Below are 26,615 nucleotides of genomic sequence, written 5' to 3' on the forward strand. Positions count from 1 at the left end.
AATGCACAAAAGATCCAGCTACGAATTCTGCCCCATATTCTCCGAAGTGTGCTTCGCCCACGACTCACCTAGAATGGAGGTTACTATCATCGGAACAACTGTGGACACAGCCGACATATTGGGCATTGATACTGCCTCAGAACACAAACGTTCCGGTGGTGTAGTGGGTTAAGGATCATGCAATTAATCGTAAGTTCCATGGATCAAATAATAGTGACGGATGATTTGATGCTGTACTCACTCACTGCGGGCATTTTTCTGATCTTAAAAACTTCGAGAAACCTATCACAGGGATCAAAGGATGTTGTATGACTACCTAATTCTTATGTACTTATTTATTGGTCGAAATTTAACTCCTATATCGCATAGCCCACTTCGGAGAATATGGGGAAGAATTCATAGCAGGACATTTTGACCGTTGTCATAATGCGACGGATATGATTATTTGCCCGGCATAAGGGGCTCATAGCTTTTGAAATTCCTAGCTATATGTGAGCATTACTAGGGAAACATTTTGGAAGACTAATAGTTCCTGAGCTGGCCGCTTTCAGACACCAATGACCTTTGCGTTATTTTTTTCCGCCAATTTACTTACTTAATCTTACTCTTACTCCTGTGGCCATTCGAAACCTAGAAGGTCTTTGGCCTCAACCTCCACTTTCTACGGTCGCCTGCGATATCTAGCTGGGCTCCCATCTTTCTCACATCCTTCTTAACTTCATCGCCCAAACGCATTCTTGGTCTTCCTACCGGTCTTTTGCCTTCGAGTTTGCCTTCCAGAACTTGTTTCATTAGTGTGTCCTCACTTCTTTAATGGAGGTGGCCCAGCCATCTTATACTCTTGTTTTTAATTATTCCCACGATATCTGGTCCTTTGTATAGGTCTCTCAACTCTTTGTTCTTTCAAATTCTCCATCTTTCAGCTTCCTTCATTGGGCCAAATATTCTTCTTCAAACTTTATTTTCAAAAGTTATGAGCTTCTCTTGTGCTACTTTTGTAACAGCCCACACTTCAGGGCCATATATTTTTATTGGGATGACTATTGTTTTATTTATTCTATGTTTTATTTTATTTGACAAGAGTTTATTTTTAAATAATTTCACTAAGCTCACATATGATATTTCAGCTGCTGCCAATCGGGCGTTTATTTCTACATCTTCTTTAATGTTGTTCGTTAGTATCACTCCTAAATATTTTAATTGGTTAGCTTTTTTAATTTATAATTTAATACCGGTAGTATATAATTCTCTTAGTCCTCGTCCGCCAATTTACACATTAATAAAATAACAGAAATTGTGCGAAAAATCCACAGTGGAAAAATCATTCGCCTTGACCGGGATTCGAACCCGGATCCCTCGATTTCCTTGGCGTCATTCTCCCCTGCGGAAATCGAGAGATCCGTGTTCGAATCCCGGGCAGGGCGAATGATTTTTCCTCTGTGGATTTTTCGTACAATTTGTGCATTGCGGGTGACTCCGTAAAAGTTGTCACCGAGGCTAGTCCCGGTATACCTTAACAACTAATAGTAATTATTATTGTTATTTCTGTTCTCACCCTGCCCATGGCCCCGAATGGTGGCGAGGAAGAGGACGAAGCGGTGGCCGAAGATGAGGAGGCGGCGGCCGACGGCTCTGCGCTTCCCGGCGACTGGAAGGCGTACGCCTCGGGGTCCAACTCCAACTCGAGGCCCAAGACGGCCGTCTCTAGCGCGGGGACGGTGGGCGCGGCCGCGGCGAGCGGCGAGAAGGCGTCCATGTGGCCGGCCAGCGAGGAGTAGAGTGCCGCGCTCGGGTCGTCCGCGCTGTCCTCCCGTCTCCAGATGGAGCCCTCGGTGGTGGGTGCGGCCGTGGTGCGGTGCGGCACCACCAGCACTGGATACTGCCTCGTGGAAGACGCCGGCACCTATTTCAAAGGGAAATAAGGTCATATGAATTTCAAGTCATCTGCATGACTGGCCCATGACGATTGACACTCATTGAGTCAATCCCCAAGGTTAGTGTGGATAGGTTAGGGTAGAACTCACCCCAGACTTGCATTATGCGATTCTAACATGTCCGTGCCTAATTATGACTCATCATAATTAGGCACGGACGTCTTCGTACTGTAAAAATTCAATTCCCACCAATCCACCTTAGGCGTAGAGCCCAACATAGGTAAACTCCGGTAACCTTAGGGGAGCCGGACGCTAACGAATGATGATGAACAACAATGAATCGTTGGCATGGGGAAGGTATTAAATCAGAAAAAAATAGAAATTTCGTTTATCCATGGAAAACTGTATAATGCCTCGCGGAAGACGCCGGAACCTATTCAAAAGGAAACAAGGCAATTAGGATTTCAAGTCACCTGCATGATAGGCCCCTGATGATTCACACTCATCGAGTCAAACCTAAAGAGAGTGTGGATAGAACATGCACATGCCAATGGCGTGGACAAGGTAGGAAGTTAATTGGTACAATTTATCAGTTGCTACTTTTGACGATATTTTACACTAAGATGTGCTTCACAATGTTGGCAAACCTCTTTCTTTCTTCTCCTGCAAAATTTACATTCAGTGAATGCCATGCCTTTCCAATTTTAACGCTTAAATTATCGACTCACGTTTCGATTGTAAATGCATCTTCGTATCACTAGCCAATGTTAGTTGGGTGCTTATTCTTGTTAGCAAAGAAAGAAGGCAATATCGCCACCATTAACAGCATTTTCCTCTTTTGGCTAGTTAATGTTACCGATGGCAACCAAGGCCTCAGCCACATACGAGGAATATCCCTCGCACCTTCGAGTCATTAACTTGCATATGGTAGGTACGGGGAAAAATACGTGACTGGACAACCGATTGATTTCCATAATTACCTTTGCCGAAGAAAGGTGACATTCTGACAAAAAAAAGTTAAAATTCTGGCAGAAACGTTTGTATGGCTCTCAGAGTTAACATTCAACGACCTAGGTTTCCACAGCAAAAGTCATTTTCAAGGCAGAACTACACATGATGAAAGCTAATTTTTAAAGCATTTTGAAGGTGGAAAGAGTTTAATAGAAATTGGGGAGAGGAGTATCACACAATTTTTCCGGAAAAAAGAGCTGACGCGCTCGGTTTGAAGTTGAAGAGATGCGACAGTAGGTGTAAGGAGTAGAAAGAGTAAAAAGGAACATCCATTCGTTCAAGAAGCCATTGAAATTTCAAACTGCCAAGTTTGAAATCCAAGGCTATAAATTTCTTTTTATAGCCTTAGCCAACTTTTTCATTTTAATTTATTTACTGCTTTCATATTCTAATCACATATCTGTTTAAAATCCGTATCAAGAAGAATTTAACATGTTATGAAAGATTTTTACATTTCTTTTTCTTTCGGTCTCTTATTCTGAATAAACTATTGCGAATCAAATCAAACCCTCTCGCGCTCATTCTCTCACTGTGTTCCTTTATCCCCATTATTATATGGCATTTGAATTGCTAAAGTTTTGAAATTGCATGAATACTTTAATGCATATGTGGGTTAGATTATTTCTTTTTTTTCCAGTCGAAATTCCATAGGTATGCACTAAACTTCTGCATTTTGTGCCTGAGAAATCAATGCCTTCCCAGCAATTCCCATCGTCCCTAATGAGTAAGATGAGGTGATTGCAGGAAATTAAAATCTATACCCAGAAATGAACACTGGGGAAAACGATACAACACCATCTTCCTTGATTTTCTATTAATTTCAAACCTGCTTTGACCTCCGAACAATGTTCCAAACAACTGAATTCAAAATTCTACGAAAACCGTGTTTGTAAGGATGCTTTTATGTAACATTTAAAGACAAGTTACAGTTACTGTTGTGATAGGCTACCTCGTCTTAATGATTGTGCTACAGTCATCATTTTATTGTTTCCAAAGTCTTAATTCAGCACTTAATTTACAAGGAATTTGAAATAAGGGCCAGGATTCAATGAAAAATGATTTTCATCGATGCAATGCGATACTGAAAGCTGAATAACTTTTAGCCGACAATTTATTTGTTTCTTACCACGCTTATTCCCTAATTCACTTCACCAAGTAATTTGGGTTCGGATAAAATAAGGAGATTTTAACGCGATAATTATATTATCACGATTAAAAAAGTAAGTAAATGTGACCGCTTTCAAAATTATTTCAGGGAATAGATTTATAAAAACGATGAGGTTCTTCTATTCAAACAATTGTTATTAGCGTAATTTACTCGTAATCTCCGAAAGATTTCAGCTGGAAACGCTCCCTATCATTGCTCTTGCCTTAAAATACGTCTAGATCCCCTTGGCTCCTTACAAAAAAAAGGAGCTCGCGTTCCGTCTTTGCAGACGCCCCAGGGACCAGCAGCAGGAGAATTAAAGCGGCTACGAGATCAGCGGGAATAACCTCAAGCGGGAATTCGTGCTCGCTGAAACCCAGCAGCACAGCGTGGAAGCGTCCCTCAGGCAGTAGGCCAGTCGAGCGAAACGGAGAAAAGTTGATTAAAATGAATTTCGGTACAATTAATGCAGATTTTTCATCCTCGCGCTGCAAATGACCCAGTTAAAAAAACAGATCCTCACATTTTCACCTGGAATGGAGATCTTCGCGAGATTACAGGACTGAAAACGGCGATGAAGAATCTTAATGCAATTTATCCAATGATGTGAATGAAACGTCAAGAGCACTAATGGATTCATTAGTGCTCTTGCGACATTCACAGCGACTAGGATAAGATTATAATGCCTATTTAGGTTATTTAACCTACAAATAACGTTAAAACTTGAAATTTAAAATAAAATTACAAGGTAAATGCGATGGATTTGGTGCTCTCCCGGCAAATATTTATGATAAAGTTTTCTCGGGAAATCAGCCGAGTCGAGATGGCCATTGTTGCTTGCTACGTTTCAATGGCCATCTCTGCGATCTTCACCAGGGGAAATGACACATAGTACGGCCGTATTGATTGGTTCAGGCCTCAAAAATTAGTATTGTTTGATAAAATGTGCCATTTTGAATGCTCAAAATTTTAGATAAAATTTATGTCATGCATTCAACACATTACGCATTTTACGTAGTATATAAATACTCAGGTCACTGATTCCAAGTACTTAGTATTTGATATTCGTCATAGAAGCCATAGGAATTATGTCCCCCAATGTAATAAAACCGTAATTTTCAGCTCATGCGTAACAAAATATACATGCGATCGAATTATCAGTCAAAATCACGCTACACGCGTTTCAATCACTAAATTCAATACAAAATTTGCGTCTACAACCACTGATGCGAGGAGAAAAAACTTGAGAGAATGTAAGAACCATCAAAGTTCTGCTAATTCGCAGTTTTGTCGATTTATATATTTTTTTAATAGTTAGTTCATTATTCTTTTTAAGTCTTTCTGCTGTCGAAGTATTGCCTTAATTTTCCGATGTGGTTATATGATATTAAAAAAAGACGAAACGATGTTAATTTTTACACCGATGAATTTACAAAAAACCTATGCACCATTTTGGCCACACATAACCTTCATCGAATCAATAAAATCACCTTCCAAAGGAGCACGCTGAATTAGGGTAACAACCAGTGTCGTAACTCTGGGGGGGGGGGTGATCCAGGGGATAGATTCCCCCTCAAAGCCTCTGAGAAATAAAAAAGTGATTTAAAACTATTGTCTAGGTTTGAGCCTTAGTAACTGCATATGCTTAAAGTTATATTTTTGGTTCCAAAATGATGTTAAATTTATATCCAGGCATGCCATTTTTTTTCCCGAAAAAGTTGGCAGGTGGGGGGGAGGGGTCGCCCGTAGATTTTCTTTTATAATGGAGCAGCAAACAATTCTCCAACCAACGAAGAGACCAAATGTAAACAATACTTGTTTGATACGATAGAGAAATACGCTCAAATAAAAGAGTTTGGCAGAAACTACCTCGAAACAAGAATATTGAGAGCACCGGTCAGACGCATGCGTGTAAATATAATCCATAGCGATTTCGTAATTAACATTGCTAACTATAGTAATTCGTAGGGTATTTCTGTGGAAAGCTATTATTTAGTCGCAATTAAATTGAAATTTGGTATGAGAGGATAAGGTGAGGTTCAATAGGTTTTACGCAGGGGGTACCAACAGAGTAAACGATTTCACAATTATCAATACTTTAAGCAACCTATTTACCAACAATACTGACAATATAATTTTTGGTTTTTTACCGGCGAACAATTGGAGTGAAGTTTTCTCGGGATTCACACCGGGTCAGGTCCTCCATTTCTCCTTCCATGGGCGACTTGTCCTCGTTTCGATGGACAAGTCACCCATCGCGTCTTCAGGGATTCAGGAATCCAATACCAATTCCTCAAAGTCTAGGGGTATATATATACATAATTCTGAGGGTGAGGGCGGTTCAGCGTCTCCTGATTGGCTGCCAGTCCCCTCGTATTTTTAGGAGGTGGTCCCATATGTGGCTTAAATTATAGCCGCAGTCTCTGTTAATGTTATTGCTGTTTTTTCGAATCTGAATGGATTTTTTTACTACGCGGTCCCAGTATCCATGAGATCGACGAGAGCAGCTTTGATTCTTCCCAGTGAATCATATGATCCTCCAGGATGCTGTGCTCAGCCACTGCTGATTTTTCCAGCTGTCCTTAGGTGTCTGCGATGCTCTTTCAATCTCGTCTCAATAGTGCGGCCCGTCTCTCCAATGTAGTTTTTTCCGCATTCACATGGTATGGCGTACACTCCAGCAATTTTTAGCAATGGCTCTCCGCCCTCCCTCCGCCCTCAACCACAGAATTATGTATATTTACCCCGACACTTTGAGGAATTCGTATTGGATTCCTGAATCCCTGAAGACGATGGGCGAGTTGTCCATTGAAACGTTGGAAGGAGAAATGGAGGACCTGACCCGGTGTGAAACCCGAGAAAACTTCACTGCAACAATACTGACAGATAACAACTGCTTACATCTAATTATCCTTACCAATGAATGAAATAAGTAACGGATAAGTAAGAAAAGTAATGTTTCACAAGTAATATTTCGCGAAACAAAAAAACAAAATCATTGAAGTTCAAAGAGGGTGTAAATAATCAGGATTTTCTTTTGCCCTCATTAACAGTTTATGCTCACCGTCTGCCTCTATTGTACTTGAGAATTAAAACTGCAAAAGCGAATCTGCTGTATCAGAGTTTCTAGAACAGTTCTCGAATTCTTCTCTACAGAAATGGGAAAGCAAATATAGTATACAACAGGAAACTTCATAGAAGATACATAAAGAGTAGAGCTAATTACCGGACACACTAATCGCGAACAGATGCTACCTCTCGTTAGATAACACAAACGTTGCCATTAGAGCAGAGGTGGCCGAAATGCACAGGATTAGCTTCGGCGAACTAGTCCGCAATGAATTATTCAGAAGTTTTGAAACTGGAGATAACGGGGTTGGGAGGGCGAAGCAACAGAGTCAATCCTTTGGTCGCTAAAATTTTAATGAAACCTGGAATTTGATGCGTTTGAATTCCATTTCCCAACTGAGTGGCTGGCCATCTTCTTCTCTAAGTGGTGTTTAACAATTTAGTGGTCAGTGCGTCGCTAGGACTCTAATGAGTGGTGCGCCGAAAACAGCTACATGATTTAGAATGCAACAGAACAGAATTACTAGTCCTCGAAACCTATTAGCACATACAAATTGAATTTCAATCATACAGTTAATGGTAAACTTATCCATCTATAAGTCGGATATATCACAAATTCGGTTATGTAAAATTCAGTATAAAATATTATACCCAAAATAAAACAGAACTAACATTAAACTTTTTCCAGTCATAAGATCCGGTCACAGAGCAATTGGAAAAATTTACTTCAGACCATGTGACAAGTCACGAACCTTAGACTTACGAACTACGAAAGATAACTAAAAAGCATCACATAAAGTGTTGAAAGCATTTCCTTTGCTCGCAATGAAGAAGGAATTGCTAAATCTATGGATGGAGCGTCAACGCATTTTATTCACAGAATATTTACTCCTAATCTGGATGTTTCTCCGGCATATTTAGCTACCCTTTCCTCATGACACTCAGTAAAATAGCTGCTTGTAATCTTTTACATGTATACATTAATTTTCATGGGAAATATTCTCCTGGACGAGCCACGAACCCTTTACTTGGAATTGGAATCTAAGAAACTGAAAGCGAACTGGTTTGTCCAGTGAAACGGAAAGTTCCGTGGTTTGGTTCTTTGCTCGGGAAAAAAATTATCTTTTACATTAATGTGATGCTAATGGGAGAAAAAACGACTAAGTAATTTTCCGCTAAATTTAGTCCTCCCCCTCCACCACTTTGTAGCCTTCGAATGAGTCATGGAGTCAACAGGAATCGTACCTTTGATAATTACACTTATTGTGTAATTATCAAGGGTACAATTCCTGTTGACTACATATAGGTGTTAGAACCTTAAATTGTTATTTAAAAATTGTGGCTAAAATATGCTGATAAACGCCAACAAGACGAGTTGAAAATTTATAATTTTGGAATTTATTCAGTCATTGGAATTTTTATTTCTATTCCCTAAGGTTTATTACTTTTTACGAGTAATTTCTCAGAGCATTTTCTACTTCCTTTTAACAGATTGAGTTTAATTGAATATAAGAAAAGCATCTGCAGCGGCGTCTTGCCACCAGGTATTTAGGCCCCTTAAGATGAATTTTTCCAATCGTTTCGTCGCATTACAGCACCCCGTAGGATGAAACTCGCCATGACAAAATCGTGTAGCTAACCCAAGATTCGAACTTGAATCTCTAATTAACGGTCAAGTGTGCTACCATGCTCATCACCAAGCTATTAACTTTTAGATATTCTAAATAATCAAGCCAGCAAAGATTGAATCCAGTGATGTAAATTTCAACTCCATTCACGAAGCGGAATTTAATTATACCTACCGCACCTTTCAGAAATACCTAGTGTATAAATAAGAGGAGAAAATAGGGGGGGATCGGGTTGGTTTGGTGGCTAAAGTGTTGGCTTCCCACCCTTCCCACCCGGTGGGCCCGGGTTTAAATCCCGGCAGCGGCAGAGAATTTTCAGAGACTGCCCGATCCCTGCTTGAAAGTTGTGTGGAGGGCATTTCAAGCGCAACACTCCGTCCGTCGGATGGGACGTTAAGCCGTGGTCCCCTTGGTGCCTTTCGTCAAGAGCAGGCTAATGCCGACGCCGGGCTTCTATCCACCCTTCCGTACCTACCCTTCCCTCCTGGCGCAAATACCTCAGCTGTCGGTTGCCTCCTCCAAATACCATACCAGAAAATAGGGTTTACTTCTATTTCAGAAACTATTGGAAAGATTATCAATCTTAATCCGTTAGAGGGTTTCAAAAACCGAAGAATGCGTCAAACTCTCCCCCAACTCTTCCACCACCAACCCTCATTCCGCCCCTTCAATACCACCGCCATCTCACCCACATCACATTCGATCCTTCATCTCGCAGACTCCCCTCCTCCATCGCCGAAATAAAGAGAGAGCACCCGACCCACCCACCCACACACGGCGCCCGTCCGTCCATTCTCCCAAGCCTTCCTCGCCCACCCGCGATACGGCCGCAAAGTGCCCCTCGGCGGACAAAGAGTGCCCGCCCACCAGAAGGCGCCATAAATCCCAACTTGTGGCCAACAATCGGCGGACACGAGGAATCAAGAGAGAGCGCGTGGATTATGTTCGGAAGAAAGGAAGGAAGGAGGAGAAAAAAAAACATAACAAATACGCGACGCGAGCAAGTGTTTTTGATTAATTGGTTGTCATGGCGACAAAGGGATTTTCCCGGAGGGCACGTGTCCTGTTTCCTTTTTTGTTCTCATTCGGGCCGCGGAGCATTCGGAGGAAAGTGTGTGGCCGTTACAAAATTATACGAACAAAAGGCGGGGAAACGAAAAAGTTTCTCGCTCTGAGCGAAATTCTCCATCGATTTGTTCTCAGCTTGGCAATAATACTAAAACGAATTATCTCGTGGGCAATGTGAAGGTCTAAGAAGACGTAAGAAGGGTAAATGATACTCACTCAGAGGTTCCACCCGAAGGTTTGGAAAGGAGAGGGCAGAGTTCACCCCGCACTAAACCGCAGTTGTGTGGAACCCAAACATTCAGTATAGGGGGCCAGAACCATTCTCTGGGCTGCCTCTCACATAATGTTTTCGGGTGTTCGAAGGCTTCAACCGGGATTTTATCACATAGTCCTAAAAGCTCTAACCCCTCGGCTGTTAAACTTCCTAATCCCAAGGGTGTACTATATGAAGGCTAATTTCCAGCAGTATAACGGAATTGAGGTTTTGATAAGAAAGTGAAGAGTTAATCTCTGATATGGATGTAGCCTGTTGATAAAAGTTTATGCTCCGGTGGAAATTAACCTTCAAATAATCTACCTTTAACCGCGAAGGTGGATTTCCACCGCTTCGAAATCATTTATTCTATAAATACCTTCACATCAGTAATTCAGTTCTTGATTTTTTTAGCAAAACTCACCTCTGCCTGATTCGTTGCGTTATTGTGCGATATCTATTTATCTCACAATAAATATCATGATATTTGTCATGTTCGCCAACGAGTAACAATAAAGTATCATAGCCATTGGAAATACTTTCCCAGCGTTGATGTACTTCTCATGCGTTCAAATAAAAAAAGAAACGTTTCGCAGGCACTTGGAAAACTGAAGCTAGTAAGAGAGGATAGGAAATAAGTTGTGAAATAACTCGGGTGCTGAATTCAGGCTTAAAAAAACTTTTACCCAAATCGATGGTATTCACTAATTTTTCCGTTAGCATTTGAGTTTCGAGGGAACACGGAAAGTTTTTTATTATATAGAAAGGTTATTTTTCTGTATTGTAGCAAGTAACGAAAACGTAAACACGAAGAATACTGTCCTGTTCCAGCGAATATGATAGCACTAAATCTCTACATCTATCTAAACATATATTTTGTTTGCAATATCATCCAGCACGCTCGATCCATCTCCGGAAAAAAGTGTAAATTTCACACATCGTCCATCTCTGGGCGTCACTGGATGCAACCACTCAGTTGCGTTTATTTTGAGCTGCAGGACAGAGGAAGAGGGCACTTTGTTATTGGAAGGGAGTGAGAAAATATAAAGTCAATTTAGCGCTTGGGTAATTCTCTGGGCCCATGGCATCGGGTCTCCGCACCGAAAACATTAGTCACCACAATACGATTCTGCATAGGAGATTGAAAGGAGAGGATGATGGAGATCATATCGGTCGTGGATTTTTATTAAGGTTTTTTTTTCTGGCCTGATTTCTCTGTTTCATTTTGCATAAACCAAGTCCGTCAATCGATTCGGATAGCTCCGATGAAAAACGATGGACACGAGATGAAAAATAGGCGATGGAAGCGACGCAAAAAGCCAAGTCGAGTTCCTGCCTTCTGAGATTTCATTTCCATGGTGGGATAGAGGAGGGGGGGGGAGGGCGAGTGAGATATTCTCCCACTTCATGTTGACACGTCGAAAATCGGAGCAACCCTCCCGCCCAGTAAAATGCCCGCCCCCCTCACACACACACACATCAGACTGTCCCCGTTCCCATTCGACCGGCACGCAGGTTTTCCGGGAGGAAGAAAAAAAAGTCACTCCCACAGAGGAATAGACGAGTAAATAAACAAACGTCCGACGAGTTGTATTCGAGATCATCGTGCCAAACTGAGCAGAAGCGAAGCCTGCACAACCAAAATGGCACACGAAAATCTTCCGCATCGCTTGATATTAAAAAAAAAATACGCTTCCATTTCTCGAAAATTGGGTGTCACTCGTAGGGTTGAGTAAGGTTCATTTTGTGGAGCCGGTGAAAAAGGGGAAAAAAGTTCACATATTACGTTCCACCCTGAATGTTCACGAACACCAACCATGGTTTCGAAACTTCTGAATCATATTTTCAAGTTACCAACGTCCCAAAATAATTTTTATCTTTCTCACGGTACCTTAATTATGATCATCATCACTGGTCAACAATCCTAGGATTGGTTTGACGCAGCTCTCCACTCAGTTCTCCTATCAGCTAATCTTTTCACACCTACGTATTTCTTCTCTTAATTATGATATAAGCATCAAAACCCTGGCCGGTGTCAAAAAATACTCGGCGTTGAATATAGAAAGTAAATTTTATTTCCCGACGCCATTCGTTGGCATGCGAAACGAAAGTTTATTAAAAGAAAAATAGACATTCAACGAAAAGAGGGATGATAACTTGAGTAGTTGAATACCGTGTCAACACCATTGTTACGAGATGAAGGTAGGCAAGCAGGAGAGGCCACGAGTGTACTGTGATAACAGCCACAGAATGAAGGGCATGGGCAAAGAAGAATACCAAGTGTTCGAAAGGTATTAAAATTTATTTTTGAAAAATAAATGAATCGAAGAGAGGGAGTTACTGAGAAATAATTTGAGGGAGAGGAAGTGTGTGGAATAAATGGACTGGAAGATTGATTGATGATCTACGAAGATCGCCCATTTGCTGCAAACGATTCTTCCAATTTACAGAGCCTGGCTGCGAGTGGATCTTCTCCATGTACCTACACTCTCTTCTTCCCACACCTCGGAGTTCATTAACTGAATCACTCGCTGTGCAGAGCTACACTTAAATTATCATCATCTATTTCCTGTCTTACGAAAACTTTTTCACTGCTTGATCACGGAAAGCACATAAATTCTCAGAATTATGCAATCTCGCCAAATCTTGGTCCTTACTTTTGCCTTTTGTTATGATTTAATTCCAAAAATATGGCATCTGGATGATACACGTGGTGTGAATAGAAAGCTTTGAGGAGGAGGGTGAAGGTTTCAAAAGGTTTGGGATGGACGGTTCTGTAGAAGTGATACGTAGCAATTGATAATGACACGGGACCATTCATAGATGTAATGAAGAGATTTGAAAAGGACACGAGGAATGTTTGCCAGAATAATACGGTGGAGGGTTGTGTTTCTAGCGCGTGAGAGATTCACGGCATCTCTTCAGAGGTCCGGTACATTAAAGGAGGAAAAGCAGTCTTCTGAGAATTGAAACGAAACTAAAGGAGATTGTACCGCTAAGTTGTATGGTATACGAGCAAATATATGATACATGGGCAAAGATTCTCGTAAGATTCTATCGGACCATAAGTGTGATGTGCTAGGGAGGATAGACACTTAAAAAAAATTAACTTGGCAACAAGAGTAGCTGAATAAAATAATTAAACCAAAATTCAGAGAATCTGAGAGGAAAATATGATAAACATATCACAAAGGCACGTGGATATGTTGATAATAGTCATTGAATAAAGGACATAAGGAAATAAGCATTGGACATGACCAAAGAACCGTGAAATATTAAATAGCGCTGTGGAAAGCTGTACATAAAAGCGGAAAATGCTAGATTAGAAACTACTCGATATGTTACTATGAATTTTATCCTTATATGGTGCAGTATCTACTCTGACATTGAAATTTAACACTATCGATTATACTGATATAGCCATAATAATGATGGCTACTATCGACTTTAAGCCATGCATGGATAAGAAATACAGGAAAGGTGACAGGTTATTTTACAAAAAAGGACAATAAATTTAGATATATTGCACACGTGATGAGAAAAGATTTGTCCACAACTACGATTCTCCAAATTTTAAAAATAATGTGGCAAAAACAAAATGGTAGTAGACTTAACCCAACTATTTCAATCAATTACCAAAAGATATGGAAGAGAATAAATAGGAAAAAGTAATGAAAAATTTGTTCGATAACTCATGGAGGTTTGGGTCTAAATTCATATTAATGCATTCTTCAGATGAAGCATATTCATATTAAATACGAGTGTCTTCTGTTGAGTATTTTGTGGCTCGGGGAGACTCGCAATTCTTTTGTTTAGAAAGGTTGACCAATGTCCAGTGTCTAGTAGTTAATTTTATGGCATCTTAAAATAAAAGAATACTTACCTAAATCCTCAATCACATTTTAATCGTACCTCGATGCTATCTCAAGTCTCACTCATAGCAACTCTCATTCCGTTTAAAAACAACTTTACAATAAAATATCCAATAATTATTCAAAGAATATATTTCAATTAACCCATAAAATAGTATAACTGAGAAAAATAGGAAAATAATAGCCAGAAGTATCAAGTAAATAAAAAACAAAAAATCCGACGCTAAATTTTCCATATTAATGGAGAGTACATTATGCTGAGTCTCTTGTAGCTCAAAGGATCCCCTCATACTTTTATCTAAAACGGTTGACTAGTGCCCAATCTCTTAAAACTGGCATTGAAGTAATTGATTGATTTTTTTTCTGCACTACACTTAGTAGAAAATGCTTGGTATATTTATTTTGTATTCACATGCGTAATTGGTTCGTTTATTTGAATATAAAATATTATATCATCAAAGCATTGTTTGATCTACAGGAAGGGGATGTGCCGATGTGAGGCAAAATAACTCTCTAACCAGGAGACTAGTCCGACATCGCCTTACTATATGTTAGATTGTGGGTTTCACGAGCAGAATTGCATATCAATAGCATTCAAGAAACTGCACATAATGTCATACTTGCTTCATATTATGCAACGGTTTTGGGGTTGTGCCGCTACCACTAATGTGGTCGAGTTTATTGAGACCTGCATTTCTGGAAACGCGGAGTACGTAAACACTGTGGCTTTATGCGGAAATTATATGTCAACCAGAATGAGATATAGGATAATAAGAAAATCAAATCCGACGGTAGGAATGGAGTACGCCGACAAATAGGAAATATATCCCATATACATTTCAGTGGTAGGTACCTAGCCACACACAGCGATTGCATGACCAAGTAAAAATATGTTTATAGCAGCGAGAAAATTAAATGTAACCCGCATTTAAAAGTCAGACGAGCGCCTTTAAATATATATTCCACGCATTTCCAAAGTGTTCTTATCATGGAAAATAAAGGTGTGTCCTTATTTTTGAGGTTTGATTTCGGGAAAGTGAACAGTATTTCGCTAAATTTGTAACGACATCATAAAATAATATGATATAAAAATAAACAATTGGGATGACTTTTTTATTTATCTAGTACATAATCTGTAAAGCACTAGTTTTCATAGCTCAAATAAATGACACACCTAATTAACAAACATAGGATAGCATTGCGCTTTAAATCAAACGTTTAATGAGGCACGAAATCTCACGCCAGAAAAAGTTATAACCGTGTGAATTTTGCAGATTGAATAAGAGGCAAATTTTCATGACTAGAGCTACATCCCACTCCACTCCAATGGGTTTTCAACGGCTCTACTCTAATTTATCGGCACCCTTTGATAAGCGGCCAAGTACTCCACCTTGCAATTTTTCCTCAAATATATTTAATACATATTTACCGGAGACCTCAATCAGATTGGATCCGAAGTCCTCGGACAAGTAGTTCATCTCACTATCCACTAGACTACCACCCACGGGAATTCAGTCGCATTAACATACTGAATGGCTGTTTGCTACATAAAATCAAATGCGCATTCTTGATTGTTAATTGATCGCAAAATTTATGCAATTATTCATTCATTTTATTAGTCATCCTCGTTTTTTTGGGGGGAAGGCGTGTTTCTGTGTTTTGCTAATTAATCAAAGGTTCCCAGGTGCAAAAACTATATGACGCCTTTGCATGCCTTTATCAACCAAAAATATAGAATGAGGAATGTCTAGCAAAGAAAAAAATCTTCCTTCAATCTGATTGCGTGAATTCGCTGGTTCGGTGTGAGTTCCACCTCCTAGCCTATCGAAACAGCTTATTTAACAGCTTGCAGTTATTATTTATCAATAGGTTGAACATATGTTATGTATGTAGGTATAACATATGTTTGACTGATAACGAGTATATAATTTAGTGTAAGTTTCTGCATTATATGAGAAAAAATCAATCGTGCCTAACCAACTAATGCGTTTGTCTCATCCTAACAACTTTTGCCTACACAAGCATCTCCTGCCAAACCAGCGGCTCAGGAGGACTTATATTGTAAATCTTTATGACATTTCATCGTAATCCAGCGATATAATTAATTTTCTTTCCACTACTTTCAGTTTATTTACTTTCTTTATTCTTCCTCTAAATCTTTTGACGATCAAAAATTATGAAACTCCCGTGTTCTCTATCTTTTGTCAACATCAACAACAACCTATTATTGTGTTTTCCATGACAACTTTCATGCATAAAGTCATTGAGAGTTTACTTTTCCATTTAAAACATATGTACAAACGTCAATTTATACGCATTTAAATTGCACACTTTACCTTGTTATATTGTAACATTTACATTGTATCGTAATTTGATAGGTAAATACCTACTTTGTGTCAAGACTTTATATCTCATATACGCTTGTATAGGTTACATATGTGGGTATTAACATTGATACATGTTGTATCATGTATACATCATGTAAAATGATCTTTGTAAAAATAAATAAATTCATAAATCGTTATTAAAAAACGAAAAAAATGGCATTAATTAAATATCCCGAGAAGGCGAGAAAAGAATCAAGTTGTTAGAGATTTGGTTATGAAAAGAATGGAGGAGGTTGCGTTAGGCTAGGAATAGGAAAAATAACGAGGCGGTGCGGTGGTCGAGGAGAATGGATGCACGCTTTGAATGGATGATGAGGGTTTGGAGTGAGTGAGAGCTAAGTGAAGGAGATGCGACGAGGCACGCAGCCAAGAAGGGTCTCCGGGGGCTTCTGCCCCCCTCCCCCGAAATTGTCCTCATTGGGGCAACTGGCTTCGATATATCCGCTAAGGAAACCACCAGCCTTAGGGTACCTATCCTCTGACACCATTTTTCGGTCTAGTTGCATTTCATTATATAACTAATGCCTTCAGACTTAACAGTGTGAATCCATTTAGGAAAATGAAAAAAAGCTTTGTTAAATAAATCAGTTGAAGAATGAAGTTCGCCATGAAATATTTGACTTCGATGAAATATTAAAATGTTCGGGAGAGCCGGGATTCGAACCCGGATCTCCCGATTGCCGGACAGGTGTGTTAGCCAGATACACCACCAAGCCATTTTTTCAGAGCCAACTTCGGGATGGCTTTTACCAAACAAGATGTTGACGTCACCAGTCCACATGTGGCGAGGGTCGTGCGTAGTAAGCCACTGTCGGGGTGAAAACCCCTTATTTTTTCGCTGGTCTGCGAGGACAAATTTCAAATCACTGCAGTAACAAGTGCTTGTTCCTGTAGGTAGTGCTTTGAATAAGCTTTTTTATGTTACATAAGATATTTAAAAAAAGCACGATCCGGGTTTCATAACGTAGTGACTTCGTCAGAACACAGCAAAGTTAATTTTTGATTTAATTATGTCTGCCAACGAATCTCGTCGAAGAAAAAAAATTTGTGCAGCCTCCTAGTCAGCAGAGCAACATTGAGTGATAAGTATAAAGAGATATTCAGATCATGATACTGAGAACGGATTAATACTTAAATTATCTTCGTGACGATAGAAGAACGGAGGTGAATGAATCCAGAATGTGTGCAGTCAGTCCTGTCGACAAAAAAAGATGACTTTTTAGTTCAGCAAAACGAAATCAAGTGCTCATTTAATGAACATGGTGGTTTTCTGATGCGTGCGGATTGAAAATAAATGACCTGTAAACGCAACCAGCATGCCTCCCAAACACTCCCCGAAGCATATGCATGGCTGTGCCTGGGTGAGACTTACATCACGTTAGAGGTAATTACATCGTGTGAGGGGAGAAAGAGGTTTATTATGGAATCAATTTATAATGTAGTTATAATTTGAATAAATATACTTAAACATATTTTTTTACCTAAACTTGCGTCAGAGATACTAATATTATGTGAGCGGGGAAGCAGCGAGAATCGATAAAATGAATTTATATCTATGCACTTTTTATTTAAATATGGAATTAATTTGCTCGTGATTTTCATACTTTCCCGGGGAGGCAAGGGTGGAGGGAGGTCTTCGCCATTCGTAGGGAGAGGCAGGCGGGTGGGGTCACACAAGGATCCGTCCATGCACCCACCCATTGATGGATGTTTGGCCGTGTGTATGCTTTTCCATGGACGTGTGTGATTGCGTGCTCTCGTCAGCGAATAGACGGCCCTCCGACTCGCATTGTTTACACCGTGAAGCGATCAATCTCCTGAACGCTGTCGCCGTTTATATATCATTTTTCACCGCCGACTCCCACGTGATTTATGCCCAGACCGTATCTTTTCGTTTATCTCTTTCGAAGCAGAACATTTGAAAGTGGAACGGGCGCACGATTCCACCGACGGTGGCGACGACTACGACAACTAGGCGAGATCGAAAATTAATTCCGAATAAAAAACATGACAAAAGTAAAATAAAGTAGAAACGAAAATATGAGGGGGAGAGAAAGACAAAAGAGCAACGAAATGCAATCGCTCCGTTTTTTCTAACATCCCTTACCCTCTCTTACTCTCTCCATATCTCGTATCTACGGAGGCTTATTTTTTTCCAAATCTCCACTCGCACCACCCCTAATGTCTTTCGCCTCTCCCTCGAAAATTCATAATATGCGTGCGCTTGAAAAGTTCGTCGTCGATATCCCATCATAAGTTCGGGTCCCGCTAGAAATTCGCTGCGTCGCCGGCGCGATGACAAAAGGAGATATTTTTACTTCCAAATCCGGGCCCAGCTTCGAAGATTATTCATCATTTTTCGGAATTCATTATTTACACCGGGAAAAGACATCCTGTCGTCACAAAGGCGATAAATATTTCGCAAATGTTTACCTCTAAGCTTTCGCCGTTGATAAAATTTTTGTTCCCGAGCTACGATGAGTGGAATGAAAATGCTGTTGAACATGGGATGAGAGCGATTATTAGAACAGTAACTTCGAACGTTTCATACATGATTCCGATTTTTATGTGCGAGTTCTGGGTTCTCACTGAAGGTTATACATTCACTATGTCTGGTTAAACTATGAAATGCAGGTGAATTATTTTTTGAACTCGGTTGCGAAAAATAATTCCTCTGGATGATGAGATAGGTGTAGAAATAATTTCGGTAGATGCTCTTGTTATCGAAAAAAGGTATAATTGCATTGATTAGTCAGCATCGACGTCCAACAATGAACTAATAGGAGGGAATCCATCATAGATCATACCACGTTAAGTGCATTAAACATGTATTTAACCATGAAATTGGGGAGAAAGGTGAATTCTCATAAAAAATAACATTGTAACCACAAATAAAAATAAACGTTGTAATTTTGAAAAATTTCCATCGCATTATTGGAAAAAAGGGTAGGCAAATCATATTTGGCAAAATGTTTACATAATTCAAGATAAGTACATAGCGTAACAACGATATGTTAAATTACTAATAAAATGTCACATTAAAATATCATTTTCGGGGAATAATGGCAGCATTTATTAATGAAAAAGGGTAATTAAATAGCCAGATCTAAAGTTAATTACTCCCAGGTGGAAAGCTTTTTACGCTGTAGTCAATCTCTCTTGTATATGATATAAGTAAGAAACAGGCTCGGCTAAAATTTCGTTCGCTGCTACAAATTTATAGGACCTAATTTAATGCCGCAGAGGTAAATTTTATATATCTTTATCCAATACAAAATTGAATATAAAGCAAACTTCTCTTTGATAAAATTCAAAATATGATTGGATTAAAAAATGATTTGAAACGGCATTCGAATGAAAACTACAAAATAATTGCAAACAGAGGCAATAATTTGACAAATACCGTTTATATAAAACAAGAGTATCGTCAATTTATGGGAGTTATGAAGGCAAAAGTCAATTAAAAATCAATTTTACTTTCTGAAGGTATCGGAATTTCTGATAACGGAGACCATCTTGTACCACAGAATATAGACAGCTGAGCAATTTCATTTTATTCAATGAAGATGCACGGGAAATATGTAAAGCGAATATTATGCGTTTTTTAAGCTCTCATTTGTATTGCGTTCGCCTATTATTGGCGTGAAGTCATTGCAGTCAACGACAACAGACAAAGAAACTCACGTAGCAATCAAAAAGTTGCTGCCTACATATATCCTGCTTTTAAGTGGCAGTAATCATGACGGAGTGTTAGCATTAAGGTTCCAATTCATGGAAAATTCCAATGCATTGAAGAGAAGAAGCCCAGTTTTATCAGCCGAAACAGACCACCAGTCGGCTGAAGGATATAAATCTAGTGCCACAATTTCAGCCTGAATAACGAAGTAGCACGAATTTGATCTACTTACATCAATGTGGGGTAGCAAGCTGGAGCATATCGATGAATTGTTTACGAGTAGTCCACTACTTATTCTCTGTCAATTACAATATAACTTCTACCGTAGCAAAATGTATGAATGCTATTTGTCACACTAAGAATCTAAAAATTAATTTCAAATTTCTTGATTTTTGGTAAAGAAACTCATATTTTAACGGAGAAATGAGGGTTAGAATCAAAAGGCTAAATAAACCCAATGATTGAGATCAAACCTTTGCAAAACGGCTCCATTTAAGTATTGGCGAATTCAATGTCAATTTTTCATATTTATTTATTTTTTTCGTTTTATTAATGTGTTCTATTCCTATCCAAGCTCGGTAACCTGAAAATAATGCACAGTACGCATAAAGTAAGTTATATTATCTTCAATAGGAACTTTAATTAGAGAGCGCACTTTATCATCAAGATACTTAACCAGTGTCTTTCTAGATGAAGAATTTGAGTTCTGGTGTTGATTCAATAAATGATTTCGTTTTCTCAATAACAAATAGTAATAATAATAACTAATCAAATTAAAAGAGGTCAATTTCACATCGCGCAAAGCTAAAATTAAGTGCGCTGACGAAAATTTTATGAATTAAAATGCGTATGCATTGAGCCATTTAGAATTCAAAGCAAGTATACTAGTTGAAAGATATTGCATTAGCTTAAAACTTTTGGAAATTTTACAAATTCATCCACAAACAAAAAGAGCGATGTCGACTGCATAAGTTTAAGCGGAAGAGTGTATGAAATGGATCAATAGATACAAGCCGATTCATTTGTTTTTATGACTCACATCATGAGTATTAACATCACCAATGTATAATAAAAGGAGAATTTATTGCAATAGCAATCCATGATCTGGGTTCTATCAAATAATATCGCGTTACTAGGGAACACAAAAACGTGGATTTATGAGAAAGGTGTACGATAAGAAGAAAACGATAACCCGATTGGTAACGAATGCTGTTGCTTCACACGAAACCAATTTGCATACAAAAGCAGCGAGTAGAAAATTACTCAGTATCGCTAAGTTCGCAATACCACTTCCTTGCGTGGATAGCTGGGATTTGTATCGTATGATTTGGCATATCGGGTGTATAAGAGGAGAAAAATGTGAACAAAACAAATCATTATCGACACCTAAGGCCTTAAGATATCCTGTTTTGATACCTGTAGGTATCACATAAATTATACAGTGGATTCGAATATATAAGTATCCTCCGAAAATAGAAATTTTATCTCACAAGTGAGACACAAAATCTGCTATTCCATGAGAAAATTATGAAAAGGATCTACTTGCGTGATTTCAATGACTTCATGAGAAACTTCGCTTCGCTTTTCGACATGTGCAAAGGAAAGTTAAATGGTGCTCCTTGATTTATGAAGCATTTTCTTTCATTTTTAAAATGAATGACTTATAAACATCGATTACCAGTTATTATTGCGCCAAACTTCACGCTTGCATTTTAACGTAGCGGTAAATAGCTGACAAGCAGTAGCCTTCTCTGAAGGCTAAAAAAATTATAGTTCTAAAAAATTATCTCTCTTAAAAAGGGGCAGTCAACACTGCAATAAATCCTAGATTAATATTAACTACATTTTACCTTAAAGATACGTTTATTATATAATTACTGAAGACGCTTCTCCACTTTTGCTGGAAGTTTTATCTTGAATCGCATGAAGGACACTGAGAAGAGTGAAAAAATCAGTAGTAAATGAAAGATGAGATAATTACACCAAGCATGCTTAATAACACTACTCAAAAAAACATGGATATGATGAGAAATTAAACTTCGTGAACTCTGGCGATGACTACCCCCTCAAAAATATTTAAAAAATAATCGTTCTCAATTAACTCGTAGTAGCCAAAAGAAATAGTTGCTAACATTGCATAGGTACTCTAGGCTAAAGGCTGAATGCGACTGCAAATGACGAATCGAAGTTTTTATCAAAACAGTTGATTGAAGAAGCCAATGGTATGCTAAAAAGGAGAAATTATGCCACTAAAACTTTTGAATAATAACGAAATTTTAAATACGCAGCTGTATTTCATCACAGCATTAAAAATGTAACTATGTTTTTAACTAATTATGATTTCCAGGGACTTTGATGCAAACGGATTTACTTACTCCAAATATCGAGACTAAATATTACGTTGGAGCACGCTCAAATCAAGCTGCTGCATGTAATGATACAAATATATGCCCTCCACTTCACACTAAAAATTGAATTATATTTACTCACCACTGTCAATACGGTAGTAAATTAATGTTTAAGTATATTAATCATCTGTTGTGTCCATAGCATGTCAGCAAGTGCATTCACTGATTGATCGCCAGTGCCATTGACGTAGCCAGGAGTTTCGTTCGTCAGGGGGGGGGTCAAAAAAACCAGGGGGGGAAATTTGTTAAAAACAGGGTACTAAGTAGAGGGTTTTAAACTAATTTTAAGACTTAAGTTAATCGAAAAAAACTACATTTTTCAAAGAAATATTATGTAAATTTATAATTTTTCAATATTTTATTTTCATTTATGAAGGAAAAATATTTTATGTTTAAATATTTTATGTTTCGAACTCCCCCCCCCCCCCTGGCTACGCAACTAGCCACTGCCAAAGTAGATCAATCGGTATTTCCATATTGGAGCCCGAGTTTGGATCATGTCACATATTTACTCAAATACGAGTACTTTTTGAATGTGTTGATGAGTGTCGTTGAATGCATCGACTGAAAGGCGGCGTAAATGAATAAAGGCGATTGTCACCTGTTTTCCGTTGAGGAACCAGGTGAGATTGGCGGCGGGGAAGGAGGAGGGCGACGTGCAGTTGGCTCGAATCCTCTCTCCGGACGAATACCGCGTCTTCTCCGTTCTCACGATCGGCGTGTCGTCGGGGAGATCTGGAAAGAAAAGCAGAGAAAATGGATAATGAAGAGCAATGAAAGATATGCCTCGTTCACATTTATATTGACCGAGCGATCATCTAACGATTTGATCGTCGGATCATTCTTCCTCATAGAATGATCCTCCAAAGTCGTTAGAAAATTAATAGCTTTGCTTGGTTTCGCTATTTAGTTGAGCCCTCTTCGCTTCTGTGGCGTTGAGGTGTTTTACCCCGTCCCATCCCTTCTAATCCTATTCCTACCCCAGAGGCGTCGACGGGCTCCTATCGCGGCGGCGCACAGTGGGCTAGAATCGAAAAAAACCTGCCAAAACCTCAAAAACGATTTTTTTGAGCTAGGAAGTTGAAACTTCGCATACATATTCTCAATTAAATTGTGCATCACTTTCAAGATTATTTATTTCCTGTGTTTTCACGTTAACAATGTATGTGAGGTCAAAGTTGAACAAATTTAGTGAAAAAGGACCAACCTCGATTTTTTTCTGAAAATTGCCAACTTTATCCTCGTGCAGTGGTTTCATGAATGGATTTGTCCTAGCAAGGAAGAATATGGACGGAAGAAAAATTATTCGGTTAAAACACGTTGAACACATCTTGTCCCTGCATCTCAAATTTCCCGTTCACTTAAGATGTCAGCACTAGACGGCAGCGCAGGTTTTAACCATTGTCGTGTGAATGCACAATAGTTCCGACAATCGCTGGAACAATCGTAATGTGAATGAGGCAATAGGAATGTGAGACTAAGAGCTGAAAATAGGTGGGCACAAACTTGAGTGGGTTGATAAGTTAAACCTTTTGTGAATATTGGGAATATAAAAAACATTGGAAGAAAACGTATCCAGCAATAAAGAAATCTGGAAAAGTACTGAGTTAGAAAAGGAAGCGTTCACGAATAGGAAATAACTGATGAAAGGATCGTTAAGTAAGAATTCAAAGATAATACTTGGGAAGGGGCGGCAGACCGAGAAACCCTAATAAACACTCAATGTAAGCGAAAGAGTAGCTCCATGGAGGGGCGAATGATTGAGGAGTCTGGGGTGATATGGGACCCTCGGCAGGGGCTCACGATGGGGGCCCCTTAACAGGGGTATCCGCCCCGCGGAAAATTTTAGAGAGTTGCGTATCTGGAATTTGATTTAAACGCTATTCTGGCTCTTAAAAACGAATTCATTCTAAAAATTAGCTATAAAATTATACTATGATCTAGCATTTAAAGCACCAAATGAAAACGTAGAATTTAATAATTGTAAAAAAAACTCTGTTTCAAGCAATCGAAGTCTGTTTTTACCAAATTAAAAGTAAAGGTGCAAAATATTATGATATTAGCTGATTTGGGGCTAGATAAAGGCTTTTGGTTCTTATCTATTAAATATGTCTAATTAATTTTTGCATAGCATATAATTGTAATCATAAGTACAGAGTTTTTATCAATTTTTGTAGTTGGTAGATTCGAAGATTTTCGCGGCGTTGATTAGATGATCTCTGCATTCTCTTCGGGTGTTCACCGCGTCCGTTGTGTTTTGGCAACAGTTTCGCTGATATTGCAGTCAGCGTCTTCAGGTTGAAGGTGAGGTAGCTCGGAAAATTTTTCGCCTTTTATAGGAATAAAATTTCCCAAATTTACATCAGAAAAGAATGCCAGAGTGCTCAGCAAGCACAACGTCATAACACGTTTCAATTTCGTGACAAAGATATCAGACATACTATCCGGAGTGAAGGACAAAGTCCCAATGGACGAGGGAATATATCGAGTGCCTTGCTCATGCGGTAAATATTACATCGGCGAGACTTGAAGATCAATGAAAGTCCGATTGCAGGGACATTGAAGAAAAAACAAACAGCACCAACTCTCAGCCATAATTGAGCATGCTTGGAGTGAACCTGTACACAACATACTCTTTGAAGACGCCAGGATTATAGTAAAAGAAAATTAATACTTCCCTCGCCTGATCAGAGAAGCTATTGAGATAGCAAAAACGCCGGCGAATTTCAACAGGGATCAAGGCTACAGCCTGCATATCGCTTGGAAAAGGATTCTCCGACCACCAACAATGAGAGATGGACAACCACCGACCAATGAGAGAGCAGCAGCGGGATGAGCACCGCCGCCGCCTATATAAGGCGGGAAAATTTCCGAGTTACCTCACCTTCGACCTGAAGACGCTGACTGCAATGCCAGCGAAACTGTTGTCGCCAAAACACAACGGACGCGGTGAAAACCCGAATAGAATGGAAAGATCATCCAATACTCGTTGGTTATTGTTTTAAAGCAAGTATAACAACTGCAAAAATTGAGGTACTAATTTTATAGAGAAATTTAAACCTGAATTAACTAACGTATGATAAACTATTTTTTAACGATCATGTTTAACAATTTTTGGTCCACATAAATCAGTGGAACAATTAATTGACTTGAAGCGCGACACAAGACTGTATTTTGAAACAATCTTAAAATGAAAATACGAGTGTTCCAACGTATCTGAATCTGTATCTAAACTCTCATTGTGTAAGGTTGCCAATTTCGTATTGGTACTGGAACCATTGTTCTTTTTCAGCCAGGCAGTCGAGTTTTTTGTGACAGTATTGACATCTAAGAGATTTTTCTTCTCCTTATTTCATTTCTGCCCACCGCTTTTGTACACTCGTTTCATATCTACGCTTTAAAGAACATAAAATTCTCTTACTATACCAGCAATCGTTGAACTATGTAGGATTCTACTGTGTGTGTAAGGAAAAATATAGAATATTTTCACCGTGCGCACGCGTCATCCACCTTAAGAACCACTTCCTTCCGAGCATCCCCTCGGCGGCTACCTTCGTCAAAGACTCAGACAAGCAGTAGCGTAACTATGGGGGAGATGAGGGGGATAGATCCCCCCCAGAATCTCCGAGTAAAAAAAATAATATTCAAAACTATTGTCTAGTTTTGAATATTATTTAAACTTGTAGTAAAGTTTAACGTAACCTTTTATGAAACCCAAATTTTAAGTACCAAAATTATGTAAAATGTATTTGCAGGCATGCATTGGTGGACCAAGGGGGGGGAACACGGGGGCACGTAATCCCCCCCCCCCCCAGACCCTTAAAAAATATGCAAGATTTTTAATATGACCCCATAATCATTGCGCTCGTTTTGTATTACGAGGTATCCTTGTGCCCCCCAGAAATAAATCCTGGATACGCCCCTGCAGGCATGCCATTTTTCCAAAATTTTCCGAAAAGGGGGTGTGATTGGGTGGGAGGTCACCCTTCCCCACCCCCTCTCATCCCCCCCCCCCCAAAGCATATTCCTAGTTACGCCACTGCAGGCAAGAGAGGTATGTAATAGTATCCATACGTTGTAACCTGATAATTTTTCTCGGTGAATTAATTGGGGTTTCAGCTACCTAGAAACACAGCTGCGTGCATATCGGGTTTCGCCAGGGAACTTGAGACTTAGGGAAGAGTGGAGTAGGAAAAAAATGCCTAAGCTTGGGTCAGGAGAG

General features: G+C 39.2%; 1 protein-coding gene across 2 annotated transcripts in view; it reads right to left on the minus strand.

Moving 5' to 3' along the window:
* LOC124158492 overlaps positions 1-26,615 on the minus strand; it is a 743,480-nt gene that overhangs the window by 62,190 nt on the left and 654,675 nt on the right. For both annotated transcript variants that reach the window (XM_046533616.1, XM_046533615.1), the window contains exons 4-5: positions 22,995-23,128; positions 1,556-1,903 (exon numbers count right to left, since the gene is read on the minus strand). In XM_046533616.1, coding sequence (XP_046389572.1) covers positions 1,556-1,903; positions 22,995-23,128 — 482 coding nt within the window. The remainder of the gene's footprint in view (positions 1-1,555; positions 1,904-22,994; positions 23,129-26,615) is intronic.

Source organism: Ischnura elegans, chromosome 5 (assembly GCF_921293095.1).
Source record: "Ischnura elegans chromosome 5, ioIscEleg1.1, whole genome shotgun sequence".
In the NCBI taxonomy this organism is placed as follows: Eukaryota; Metazoa; Arthropoda; class Insecta; order Odonata; family Coenagrionidae; genus Ischnura; species Ischnura elegans.